At 37.9% G+C, this 14479-nt stretch overlaps 2 protein-coding genes across 2 annotated transcripts; both read right to left on the reverse strand.

Moving 5' to 3' along the window:
* Nucleotides 1–334: 334 nt before the first annotated feature.
* Nucleotides 335–1105, reverse strand: LOC121050008 (secreted RxLR effector protein 161-like). Its single transcript, XM_040508532.1, has one exon. It carries the CDS (start codon nt 1103–1105, stop codon nt 335–337), a length of 771 nt encoding a protein of 256 aa, XP_040364466.1.
* A 6500-nt stretch (nt 1106–7605) lies between these two features.
* LOC112172881 (pathogen-related protein) lies at nt 7606–8900 on the reverse strand. Its single transcript, XM_024310377.2, has 4 exons — nt 8707–8900; nt 8495–8627; nt 8101–8402; nt 7606–8009 (listed from the first exon to the last, which is right to left on the reverse strand). The coding sequence occupies exons 1-4, from the start codon at nt 8845–8847 to the stop codon at nt 7863–7865; spliced, it is 723 nt and encodes a 240-aa protein (XP_024166145.1). The 5' UTR covers nt 8848–8900; the 3' UTR covers nt 7606–7862.
* Nucleotides 8901–14479: the final 5579 nt, after the last annotated feature.

Genomic DNA, 14479 nt, shown 5'->3' on the forward strand with positions numbered 1-14479 from the left:
AATCCTAATAGACTAAGCCTTTCTAAGCCTATAATACAAATCCTAATAGAACTTGAAAGACTAACTTTCCTAGAACTTATAGAAAAGTTGCGTGCAAACCTCTTTCCTTTCTAGACTTGGATTTGAATTCTGCATCCTAATTTTCCAGATTGTATCAATGAGCCAAAAACACAACAATCTCCACCTTGGTGAGTTGATACCAAAACGATTGCTGCAACCTTCAGGATGTCTTGAACTTCTTGAAGTAATCCCGAACAAACCTTCAAGAACCTTCACCTTGGCAAGACTCTTCTTGCCTCAACGCACCTCAAGTGAGGAGGTGCTCCACCACAACTCAGCATGTTATGATACTGAGCAAGTTCAAGAAATGCTTGAACTTCTCTAAAGCAACGGGCTTGGTAAGACAATCTGCAGCATTGTCATTCGTGTGAACCTTCTCCACAAAGATATTTCCAGATCCTACCCAATCTCTGATCCTGTGATAGCGAACATCAATGTGTTTCGTCCTTGCATGAAACACTTGATTCTTTGCCAAATGAATGGCACTTTGACTATCACACTTCACTACCACGCCTTGTTGGTGAATTCCAAATTCATTTGCCAGCCCATTCAACCAAATAGCTTCCTTTGAAGCTTCTGTTAACGCCATATATTCTGCCTCAGTAGTAGATAGAGCTGCGACTGCTTGAAGGGTTGCTTTCCAGCTCACAGGTCCTCCTCCACAAGTAAAAACATAACCTATTGTGGACCTCCTTTTATCTAAGTCTCCTGCATAATCTGAGTCAACAAAACCAGCCACACATGCTACTTCGTGTTTTCTCTCAAACATGATTCCAAGCTGCCTAGTCCCTTTTAAATACCTCAAAATCCACTTCACTGCTTCCCAGTGGGGCTTACCTAGATTTGACATGTACCTAGAGACAACACTCAATGCTTGAGCTAAATCTGGTCTTGTGCAAATCATCGCATACATGAGACACCCTACTACACTTGCATATGGAACATCCTTCATCTCATCAATCTCTTTTTGACTTGATGGTCTTTGGTTTGCACTTAACTGATGATGTGCAGCTATTGGGATAGAAACAACCTTAGCTCCATCCATGTTGAAGCGTTAAAGTACCCTCAGAATGTACTTTTCTTGTGACAGCCAAATTTTACCAGCTTTTCTATCCCGCCTTATTTCAATTCCAAGGATCTTTTGTGCAGCTCCTAGATCCTTCATGTCGAATTCAGCTCCCAATTTCTTCTTAAGCTCTTGCATTTTCGACATATCCTTGCATGCAATTAGCATGTCATCTACATACAAAAGTAGTAGAATAATCTCCCCATCTTCAAATACATGGTAGTAAATGCAGCAGTCATATAGACACCTTGTGTAGCCTATTTTCATCATGTATGTGTCGAAACGCTTATATCACTGTCTCGGTGATTGCTTAATCCATATAGAGACTTCTTTAACTGACAAACCAGATCTTCTTCTCCTATTTCGACAAAACCCTCCAGCAGCGACATATAAATGTCTTCTTCGAGGTCCCCATGAAGAAACGCAGTTTTCACATCCATCTGCTCAATCTCCATATCATACTGAGCTGCCATAGACAACAATAACCGAATTGAAGTGTGTTTGATTACCGGAGAGAAAAACTCGTCATAATCCACTCCCTCTTTCTACGAATACCCTTTTGCCACAAAACATGCTTTTTTTCTTTGGGTTTAGGAACCAACTCCCATACGGAATTCTTATGCAAAGATTCCATCTCTTCTGTCATAGCACCAATCCAACCTGCCCGTTCTTCGCTTTCTATGGCATCTTGATAAGTAGTTGGATCTCCTTGACTTATACTCAGAGCATGACTCACATCTTCTTCCTGTTCGAACCCGAACCTTTGTATCTTTCTTTGATTGCTCTTAGGTTTGTCAAGTGCTATGCTTCTTTTAAATGACTCAGGTGCTTGTGGGATAGGGGAATTTCGATCCCTCTGTGGGGATTGCTCCACCTGAGCCCTAACTAGTGACTGTTGTTGCTGCTGCATTTCTTCAAAAGCTCCTTGATCATTCCCTACTTGCTCAATTTGCTCCACCTGAACTTGGGAATCTACATCCGATGGTTTAGCTAATGAAATCTTGATTGCTTCTTCTTCAATAACAGCCATCTTCTCCTTCTTGCTATTAACCTCCTCATTCAATGGCATAGTCTTCTCATCAAAGATTACATCCCTGCTGATCACCCTTTTGTCGTTGACTATATCCCACAACTTATAACCTTTCTCAAAGCCGATGAACAAGCACTCATGGGACTTAGGTTTTAGTTTGGTTCTTTCATCGTTGGGAATATGTGCATAAGCACTGCAACCAAACACTCTCAAGTTGGAATAATCAACTGGCTTTCCAGACCATACCTCCTCTGCACACTTGAAGTTAATAGCCCTAGAAAGTGATCGATTAATCAAATAACATGCATGATTAACCGCTTTTAGGTTTTGGCTTTTGGTTAGTTCTAATAAGTCTCTCCTTAATTGAGCGAGGGTTTGGTTGTCTTGGTATCATGGTTGTGCCATTGTTATGGTGTCTTTCCTATGGACGAGTTGGTTCAACTCTGGTTTACTTTTGTTATCAATTTACCGACGAGCGATCCTTTACACGTGGTCTGATACTTTTTGGACACTATGTTGAAGAGGACAACATCTTCTATGTTGTTGACTATGGGGTATTACTGGGACTTTCGGGATCACATGGTCAAGGTAGCCTTGGAAATGGGTGTTTTGTGGTTAGAGTTTGGCCTCATTGGCCTCATGGCATTTGTAACCGCGGTTTTTTTTGGTATTGGCTTATGTCCACCCACCACCCCCCCCAATGTATGCGTTTTGGTTGATTGAATGAAAGATCTATCTCATTCTCAAAAAAAAAAAAAAAGGTTGAGAATCTGATATCTGATAATCTAATATGCAGTTATTATCCTTCCACCTCCTTGATCTTCTTTACTATGCAAAAACTCCTTATTGTTCTGGTTTTCTTCTCTCTGACAAATTCTTCCAAACTCTTTCAGACTCATCACGTACAACCCCCACGTTCTACAAAGAAATCGCTGTACCAAACAGATGAAAATAGAACTCGAAGACAATAGATCAAGAGAAATGGATTTCGAAGATGGCTCTTGATTTTGATTTGATCACAATCTATCAAAGTTTTCTGTTGCTTTTTTTCTTCTTCTTCTTCTTCTTCTTGTTTCCTTATTTTCACTCATTCACTATATATTTTTCATAAATCCATGTACTTTGTGTTCAATTGTTAGCAAACAATAACTACCACTACTTTCTTAGAAAACCTAGCACCGCAAGTGAGAGCACAACCTCCCCGACAAACTGTTCCCTGTCCGGTGGCGGCCATGGATAGCGCCGGCTTCGCAGTGTCGTCTCTTGGCTGACTGCCGGATGGGTACTTCAAAGCCCGGGGCTGCGATCGGAAGAGGAGGCGTTTGGCTTGGGGTTTGGGAAGTTGGCTTTGATGGCAGGTTTGGAAGGCCTTTCTGGGCGTCTGTGGCTTTTGTGTAGGGACGGCGAGACCCATAGGCGTGGATCTGGATGCGGCTGGACAATGGGGCGGCGTGTGGGTCTTGGGGCTGGTGCAACGACTGTGGCTCGGGGAAGTGTTGGCTTGGTGGAGATCGGTGGCATGACTAGTGGTGCAGTTAGCATCATGGCGGGGCTCTTGGGCGGCTCGGGTTCATGGTGACGGGACCCTTGGGCGGAGCTGCACAGGCGGCTGCAGGCGTGGTGGACGGGTGGTCTGGGCTTGGGTCAACCTTGACTTGCTGGACCTTGAGTTGGGCTCTTCTCTTTGGGTCTGCCCTAAGTGGGCCTTCTATTTAGGCTAGGGTTGTTTTAGCCCTAAGCCATTTTCTATGTTTTTAGTTTTGTCTATTTACAGTATTATTCCGTTTTCAGGGACAGTCTAGGCACCTTTGTGCATCTAGTCTTTGCATTTGGTCTGGTCTTGTCGATTAAGTCGCAATGGATCTAGTTGTACACCAATTGATGTCTCTAGGCAACAAGGTTTATTGGTTAAAGAGTTAGGTTGGGAGGGCCGGATCTCTCTAGCGCCTCCACCGTAGTACCAAAGGGGGATTCCCGCTATGTCTACGTATCGATTGTACAATGAGTGGGTCTATTTTCTATGTACCCACACTACCACTATCTTCTTGTCTGTCGAAATGGCAGCGGAAGGGTATGTAACGGCCTATTCTGGCTTTTGATGAATTATATTCGCCATACTGGCTCGATTATCAAAAAAAAAATTGTTGGCAAACAATAACAAAATATCCCAAGCAACTTTGTTATTTGATCATAGTCTACCAAGGTTGTTTCTATTGCTCTTCTTCTCCTTCTCTCCTCCTCCTCCTCCTCCTATTTTCGCCGTATATTTTGCATATTTATCAAATGAAGAGCCCTAAAACTGCTCAATTTGGTATTTTATTGTGTAAACAAAATACAGATTTCCATGGCATTTGGTCATAATAGTGAAACTAGACCTTTAAACTTCGGGATTATTATTTATAATCTATGTTAAAATAACATTAGTGTGGGTGGATATGTCGGTCGGTGTGATTTCAAACCCATAAAAGAACCAGCAAAAAAGTAGAGAAAAAACCATATCAAATGATTGAAATTTTTTTGGTCTTTTTTGTTATATCTCATAACCGAAAAGGGAAACACAAGCGATGACAGTAGGAAACATCATTTGTTTTCTTTTTAGTTTCATCTCTTTTGTGAAAATGAGATGGTATAGCTTTCCCAAAAGTTGATCCAGACGCAAATACAGGTAAAGCAGAGAGACGGTTAATGAAAAGGAAAAAAAAAAAATAACTGCACGCATAAACAGTCTGCTAACATACATAGCAAATGTACTATCTTTTGCACGTGTGAGTTGTAGCTCTTCTAAAATAATAACTCGCCCACGTGAGCGCGACTCTTTTGCACGCGAGTATGTGCGTGTATGAAGGCTAGTGATAAATAAATCATAATGCATGAGACAAATTTGGATTTTTGTTCTTCGAATAATATTCTGACGGATACTTTACTCACTGCTAGAAATTTCCCCATTCCACACTTATCTGAATTAGTCCCCTTTGTCCCAATACACACTGATAAGAGTGGCTAATGAGACTACCCACTGTGTAGCCACTAATGAGAAATCAGTCCCCTCTATTGTAGGTGCTATTGGGGCATTACACACCAATAATTTAACGGTGTCATACCTCTAACCAAAGCAAAATTACATCTCAATCAGTGCCAAAGCAACCAAATATCATTGGCTTAGGAATTCCACTGATATCAGTGGCAAAATCATTAAGCTGGATTAAAAAAAATAGGTGCCAAATACTAGCAAATACTAGTATTTGGCACCTCTACATTTCATGTACCGTATACCATATTCAAAATTGCATCAAACAACAAATTCACCAACTAAAAATTCCCAATACATCCAGAAATAGAAAAATTTCTTCTCCACAACTGCAAACCTTCTTTGATATGGACAAACTCTTTCAAAGCAAATGGCAACGTCCTCACACTACCTGATGTTCGAGAAAAGAAGAATTAAATTTTTCTGTGTGAAGTATTATCTAGCAACCTATGCATTCAATTATGTAAAATATCCAATCATGACATTTACAAAATAATGTGTAGAAAAATACCTCATCCACAATACCATTCCGCAAATCTTCAAGCATAATACCATGTAACCTGACCTAGGGGCCACTCCAAGCTTGGAGCAAGCTACAACTCTAGGTCCAGGCCTAGGGCCACTCCCACTACCAAGCTTCTATTTCAATCACCAAATGCATTCGATGGCTCCAACACCCATAACATCTTCACCACCCCAGTTCCTACAAGGGACCGAGCTGATCCAAACCTACAAAAAACCGAGCAGATCCAAAACACCATCGTCGTCGGGGAATGACACAATAGATCTAGATCCACCACTCCACCACTAATAAACCACCGGTCCGATCTGATCTCTAAGTTTTTTCTCTCTGTTGCACGTGGGGCGCGTTCAAGAAAAATATCTTCAAATTGGTAAGGTCAAACGAACCAAGAATAGGGAAATCGAAGGTGAAGAGCATGTAGAGAAGGCTTGGTCATTGATCGATGCAGAACAACAAATGGTTTTGGGAGGAAGAGGAGTTTAAATCTGTTGGTATGGAAAAGGAGGAAAAGAAGAGAGTCGGACATTTGGTTTGAATCTTCCTTGATACTCTTGGGAAAAAAAAATTAAAGATTGGTGAGAAATTTGAATTTCAAAGTGGAGAAGAGAGAGATGGATGGGAGTAAATGTGATGGTGGTGGTCTTGGTGATGAGAGGAAAAAGAAAGAATGAATCAATGATTGAAGAATTGATAATATCCTCGAAATTTCCGCGATATTTCCCTTTTTTTAGGGTCTCGATATATCTTTGACTTACCAAGAGAATATTGGGAGAAATTTTTGAAATTTCGCGATATTTCCAGAAATATTGGAAATTTTAGCGATGTTTCTAGAAATATTCAAAATTTTCTCGAAATTCCTAGATTGGCGCCACCTTTTGCGATATGTAGCTCGTGAAAACTAGCCCTTGTCCTTATCCAATTCGACTAAATTGATAACATCTAAGAGGAAAACTTAAAAAATTTATATGGTCATGTATTGCTCTTTGTGTCTTTTTGCTCCATGCTTATAAATCTTCTAATTATCTAATTTGCTAACTAGTAAACATTTGGCTCTATTAAAAAAAAAACTTTTCTACGTATTTCAATGGACTATTTTCTATTTCTTTTTCTGTTTATTTGAAGACCAATTTTTTTTTTTAACATATGTATTTAATTGTAAAATATTATTATAATTAATAATTAACTCTCCTAATCTCCTATTTAAATCATTTTTGAGAATTCTTATGTAGAATTTCATATTTTTGTCATATCATTGTATCTTATTATACTCCAAATTACTACAATCATTATACAATTAAGTTCATCAAACACTTTTTTTGAAATATTATAGGTAATTGATCATGTAAATATTTCATGAAAATTCATTAATGATTTCCATGTTACTTTCTAAATTTCCATCATTTTTTTCTAAAATTTATTTGAATCGAAATTTCCTCAATATTTCTATCGAAATTTCTATTTTTTGAACTATCAATTTTTTCTCGATATTCAATATTTTCATCCTTGGAATGAATTGAATTGTGTGGCTCCTGTCATCCAAGATAGAGATATAAAGAAAAAGGAGGATAAGGAACGTGCTGTCAGCTTTCATCATTATAATATATATTTTTTATATTTTTTATTTTCATTCTCTTTTTCATTACTATTTTTTATTTTTCTTTTTACCAAGCCCACTTTTCATCTAGTCGTCTTTGCTGGTTTGGCACCAATACAATCTCTATTGGCCCAACCCTCAATTCTAACTCTGGGCACTGATCATCAGTGTGATGAAACAAATTCACACTGATATTTTGATCGATTGCTCCCATGCAATTCAATCCATGTTACACCGTTAACAGTCATTGAGATTAAACAAGTGTTATGTTTTATATACTATTCATAATACACACTAATATCAGTGAAAGGAAAAAAAACCACCGATTTTTCAGATCAGTGTAATACTATTTACTATTGCCACTGATAGATGTATGGTAGCCACTAAAGAGGTGCTAATGGAGAAATTTCTAGTAGTGACTGAATGATATATTCTGATAAATTCAATATTTAATAATCATTAAGGATTAATTTATTGTCTTGTAATTCTTGTCCATCAACGCTGCTACATTATTTTTTTGGCCAATACTGCATTTTATTTTTATTTTTATGCAAGTAGCACTTATTTGTTCCTAGGGATAGGGCAACTACTTGTGGTTGCACTATTTCCACCACAATTTTCAATTTTGGCACCCTTCGTCAGCCCTCCAATAAGTTCTGCAGGATCGTAAAAGAACTCCACCTTTACGATTCTCATCCGCTCATCCACCTGAAACCCGAGTCAACTAAAAATTACCAACCAAGTAGAGGTCGAGAAATTATTTTTCCATTATATAAAGCGAAACAAAGCAAGTACATACCGTGAAAATTGCGATGCCGAAGAATTGAACCAATTCTCCAGTAGGGGCATACCCTTTGAAAGGACCTTCCATGTAAGACCAGTGCCTGAACTTGTAGGCTATCACCGGCGGACCGGAATAGACCTCAAGGATCTCGATTGCAAATCCACGTGGAAAAGTAGTGGTGAAAAGCTTATGGGACGATTCTGCTGTTTCCTCTGCTGGTTTGTAGATCTGAAACTCCTCAGGTAGAGAGCTTTGCAGATCCACGTTATAGACTCCGCCCATTTTCTTAATATCTTCAATACTCAGCGGTTCTTTCCCTGCAGAGTATATATGTATGTAAATTAACGTATATGTTTCATCAAAAGATAATTATTCAAGTAGAAACAAGTAACAACAGAAATATATATACCATTCTGGACGAAAGTGAACTTTTCTGGATCAATAGATTTGAAGTCCTGAGGGTTTGCTTTGTGGGAAATCTCCATCTCGTATGTCTTCAAAAGGTTCTGAACTCTTTCTCCTAGTGACCCAGCTGGCCATATCTTCAGTTATTAATGCACAATTCATTAGCTATATATTTTGAGAGAGAGAGAGAGAGAGAGAGAGAGAGAGAGAGAGAACCTTGGTTCTGCCTTCTTCAAAGAGCTTGTTAACAACATCATAGTTAGGAGGGGCACCAGATATCCATTGTGTGTTCTTCTCTCCATCTCCATACATGTAAGAGCGATACTTGTCTCGCTGATCAACACCTGAAGCTTCCATGTTGGAAGTAGACACGGGCCAAATTGGTTCTTTGAATATGAATTGTCATGGTATAGTTGAGGCCATTTTATAAGTGAGGCCAATTTGGATTTTTCTTATTGGAATAATATTCGTTAGAGTTGTTTTAGCTGACCTAAGTATAAACCGTCCAAAGCCACCCATCAATTAAGTTTGATTAATGATAAACAAATCATAGTGAGGGCAATTTGGATTTTTTATATTGGAATAATATTCTGATTGATAGTTTATCGAATGATATACTCTGATAAATCCAAAATGAAATAATCATTAAGGTGTAATTTATTATAATGTAATTCTTGTCCATCCATTCGAATGTTCGATTGCCTCAATGCTAGTACATTATATTTTTTTGCCAATACTACATTTTATTTTTATTTTGAACAAGACTACATTTTTATGTAAGCTGCACCTATATAAGGTATTTATAGCACTTATTTGTTCCTAAGGATAGGGCAACTACTTGTGGTTGCACCATATCCACCATAATTTTCAATTTTGGCACCCTTCGTCAGCCCTCCAAGAAGTTTTGCAGGATCGTAAAAGAACTCCACCTTTACAATTCTCATCTGCTCATCCACCTGAAACCCGGCCAAGTCAACTAAAAATCAGCAACCAAGTAGAGAACTAGAGATCGAGAAATTATTTCTACATTCAGTTAAATACAGAGAAAATTAAGAACATACGTACCCTAAAAATTGCAATGCCAAAGAATTAATTGAACCAACTCTCCAGTAGGGGCATACCCTTTGAAAGGACCTTCCATGTATGACCAGTGCCTGAACTTGTAGGCTATCTGTTGCGTCTTAAAAATCACCTTGGCCTATACAGCTGAGGGATCAAGGAACAAATGTCCTTCCTGGTGAGTAGATTGCGGGGCGTGCCAGCACACGGCCAGAAGGCCAAGTGTGCAATTGTAGATGTAGAAGATGTAGTGCGCGTGTTCTGACTTCGTCGAGAGACTGAAAGCCGAGGAAGGAACAATCTCGGCTTAGGGTTCGATGCCTTTGGATCAAGGACCTTTGGGTTGTTCAATGGACGAGTCGCAAGTAGTCATTGGTAACCGAACAATTGCGTTAAAACTACTCCTAGTGCAAGAAATAAACACAATAGTAAAAGAGCAAGAAAATAAACTCTAGATTAAGTGCAGAAAGGTAAAGAGCAATAAAGTAAATCGCAGGAAAGTAAATAGCGATAAAGTAAAGAGCGAAAAAAGAAAATAATAAATGGCTTGAAGAATAAAACTATCAACTATTATCAAAAAGTAACAAAGGAAATTATTGAAATAGCGATACTAGATTACAAGAAAAACGAAGGAAATTGACTCGAACTAGTAGAGCTAACAACTAAGAATTGAAAAGAGAATGAAACTAATCTGGATCTAAGAAAAATAAAAGGAAACCCATGATGGAGTTTTGGCTGGAGATGTATGTGTGTCCCTCTGTCTTCTGTTGATTGCTTCTTTATATAGAGGTGGACTTGCTGGGCGACCAAGCGGATGTGAAGTCTTTCCATCGAACTCAAATTGCTTGCATCAATCTCATTAGGACTCCTAATGCATATATACTAAAGGCTTACGTCATCAACTAACATATATGCACGATATATGGCTTCTCAATATTTGATCATGCAATTAAGCATTGCACCACGTCATGCAGTAGAAACCCACTCAAATTCAATAAGTATTGTGCATGATTACATTGCTTTGGAGTGTTTGATTACAACCAAAATACGTTGACTTTAATTAGTTCCAACGTTTTTGCTTGCTGCATGGAATTCTTATCTCCCCTCCCATACTTCTAGTTGGAACAAATCTCTTCTTCTTAGCCTCATCAAGATAACCATGCTAATAATTAAATAAATCATTAGTAATTATCTTATTTATGTCTTTTCAACAGCATGCAATTTGATGGAATGGAGGTTCATAAACCGGGTGTAAACACTATCACCGGCGGACCGGAATAGACCTCAAGGACCTCGATTGCAAATCCACGTGGAAAAGTAGTGGTGAAAAGCTCATGAGACGATTCTGCTGTTTCCTCAACTGGTATATATGTAGATCTGATTTTAATGCACAAAAGAATTTTATTCGATCGTAATTAATTTGATGTATATATATAGGGAAAATCGTCCGTACAGTACCTGACATTTTCCTCATTCTAAACTTCAGTACCTCACATTCAGATAATATCATAACGGTACTTGAGGTTCTGACCCCGACCGAAGTTTGGTACCTCAGGCCGTTAGCTCAGTTACGAAAATTGCATGCTGAAGGATATTTTTGTCTTTTCATGTCTTAATCCATTATTTTTTTATGTAAGTATTTTTTTTTTAAATTTCTTTTTAATTGAAGGTCTATTCAGATATTGTGGGACTGCTCCTTATCTAAGGTCCCTCCCGTGGTCTCATACTTAAATTGATGAACAATATCCTACTTACCTTGATTTATAAAATAGGATAAATTCACTTAAACACTCAGAAGAGGAGTTTTGAATCTCACAATAGTATAGCTTGTTTTCCCTTCTAAATAGTCTTGTTCAAAAATAAATATAAAGTTGAACCCCGAAGCTGTCAAAGTGGCCAGGCACTGTGCTGCAATGCACAGTTGGAGCATTTCACATGCGCCGAAGGGGTTTATCTTGGGCCTAGGAAGCCTTTGGGTTCCCCTTGACAAAGTCAAAAAAAATAAATATAAAGTTATATATAGAAGAATGAACGAGTTGTTTGGTTGTATCGGATTCACTTGTTTTGATTAAAATTTTCTATATTGTCAAACACATCTTTCACACCAACGTATTTTCTTACAGAAAAAGCAGACTACTTAATTAGACCCTTATAATTTTATGTGCGGTGGGTTGCATAACAGGAAAATTCTAGTATATGTTGACGTATGACATACATCAAGTTTTTTGAATATTTTAGACCGTTGGATTTAATTAAAAGTTGAATAGATCTGATGATCTGAAATATTTCAATAGTGGTAACTTGCTTACCAAGTAACCTGTATCTACATTTTTTTTTTTAAGATTCCCAATTACATATAAAAAAAAAATTAGAAAACCCAAAATTCAAAAGGAGAAGAAGAAGATTGAAGGAAGAATATTGTCACCGTCCAGATTACTCGTCCATTTTTGACAAAGTCATTCAGTTTTAGTCTAATTTTGTTCTAAGAGAAAACCCTATTTTGAAGAGGAGAAGACGATAGGAAGGAGGAAGAGCTTGATCTAGGAAGGATATGTCGCAGCACGCTAGTAAGTTTTTTTTTCCAATTAACCTTGTTTGCTTCCTGTCAACCTTAAGTAATCCTTGTTTGCTTCAATTTGATGTTCGGACCTGATTCGAATGTGTTAAACCTGTTTGGGTTCAAGATAACATCCCAATCATCACTTTGATATATGCATCCCATATCTCTCGTAGCAAGCCAATATTCCCTTCCATTCCAAAATTCAGATCGAGTAGAAAACTTCATAGTATTGAGCCAAGGTGGCATTACTTGAATAATCGTCCAAGAATTTGTGCTAAGAGTATAAACCTCCATTTTGATGGAACCAGGCAGCATCATCCTTCGATTGGGATACAACATGCTTATCGAACCTCCAATAGAGTAGCCCACAGGTTTACAAGTTATGGTTTTGATGCTAATACCCATATCGAATGGTTCTCAAACGCTCCAGAGTTTGTTCTAGATGCCCTCATTTACGATTGTAATCGTATGTTTCAATAATAAAAGTTCTTTTCTCCTCAAAAAAAAAAAAAGGCAGCATCATCCTTATTACCTTATAGTCATTTAGATATGGGTGGAATCCAAATAAGAGAGGGAAAATAGTCCACACAATAATGATCGAATGGTGGTTTTTGTTTCAGAACTATAAAAACTATTCATCATTGTGTGGATTTCCACTTCCTTTATTCCATTGCACGCGTGCATACACACACACCGTTTAGGACAGTGAAACATTAGTAGTCAAGAGTGTAAAATATTTGGTCAAAGGAAGAACTTTTTTGGGGTGACAGAAAGAATTATTCTTCTCATTTCATTTTATCCTTCAAATCAGAAATCCAAGAGGTTAACTGATGGTCTTCTCAAGGTTCACTAATTGGTGGTTGGTTTTTTTTTTTAACACTTCAAAGCGGTGCATCTTTATCTTTGCAATCTGGTGAAAATTAGGGATCTAGGTTTGCTCATGATCTAAGTTTGTTTCTCCACTAATTCAATGTCTTTAAACGTGGTGTTCTGGCAAGCCATCATCTATTTCCATTATCTGAATTTTCAACTTGCCTGCTCATTACTCTTTTTTTTTTTTCCTTGATTGACAGCTACTGCAATGACTGTAGAGACCTAGACATCTGCCGTGATTCAGCTCTACTAGCTGGGGAGTGGTGCTGTGCTGTGCCCCAATGCAGGCAGCCTTATGACAGAGAGATGATGGAGAATACCCTTCTTCAGATTGTACAGCAGAGAGAGCGTCTCTACCACCTACAGGATCTGGTGTGTCTCAGGTGTAACCAAGTGAAAGCTGCACATTTAGCAGAACAATGTGGATGTGCCGACTCTTTTAGCTGTCAGGAAGATGTAGCTGAATTTTGTGAAAAGATTCAGTTAATCTTGAAAATTGCAATTTATCAGAAATTTCAATTTCTACATGAGTGCACTGAGTGGATTTTAGAAGTTGAGAAACATTAATCGATCTACTCTCTTCAAATCATTTAGATGGGCAGCCAAAGTTCTTATGACCACATTCAGTGACGTTTTAAAGCTGTCAAATCTAGAAAGCAATTATTCCGAGGAGGTCAGAATCCACACAATGATGAATAGTTTTTATAGTTTCCTCAGATCTGATTTGTTATTATAAATCTTACCTGCCCTAAATTTCAAATCTTTAAGGAATATATGGTTATCAGAGAAGGGATGTTTCATGTTAATACGAATGGAGATGAAAACAGTTTATCAGAGTATTCATATACAATCTCTAAGGAGTTGAGCATCAAAGCAGAGGATATCTAACATTGAAAGAAAGGAATTTGATCAGATTCATTTTGTATAAATCTGTCATTCATTCATAAGATTAGTTTCATCAAAAGATTGAGGTCACAAACACAATGAGCATTTCAATTAGAAAAAATGACAAATACAAAACTCCCAAAATGATGATAGAATTACAAAGTCTGAGTCAGTGAGTTGTGCCTTCTTTTTCCTGCCCAGCATAGGTCTCTTGCCAATCATTGAACCTAGGAGTTGTTAGCAGCCCACGCAGTATGGCCAAAACACCCAACCCCAGGATAGGGAAGTACATAAACAGCAGCTTATCAGAAGCATTGTCAGACTGAATCAGTTCTGATAATATAGTCACATGAAATTTCACAAAAGAAAAGAATATCAAACAAAAGAAAGTTGCAGAGATAGACAATCCAATATGAAACAGAATTTCAACAATTCAGACTTTAGAAAATAGAAAATCTCCATCCCTCACAACCCAATTATAAAATTTTCATCACTATAAGTGTTTTAAGGACAAGTTGGTGGCTCAAACACATTTCTTATCGGCAATGTTGTTTTGTTTCTAATCCAATGTATACCTAAAATGAGGATTCGAACATAATTTGACATAAATGC

The sequence above is a fragment of the Rosa chinensis genome, chromosome 6 (genome assembly GCF_002994745.2).
Source record: "Rosa chinensis cultivar Old Blush chromosome 6, RchiOBHm-V2, whole genome shotgun sequence".
Classification (NCBI taxonomy): domain Eukaryota; kingdom Viridiplantae; phylum Streptophyta; class Magnoliopsida; order Rosales; family Rosaceae; genus Rosa; species Rosa chinensis.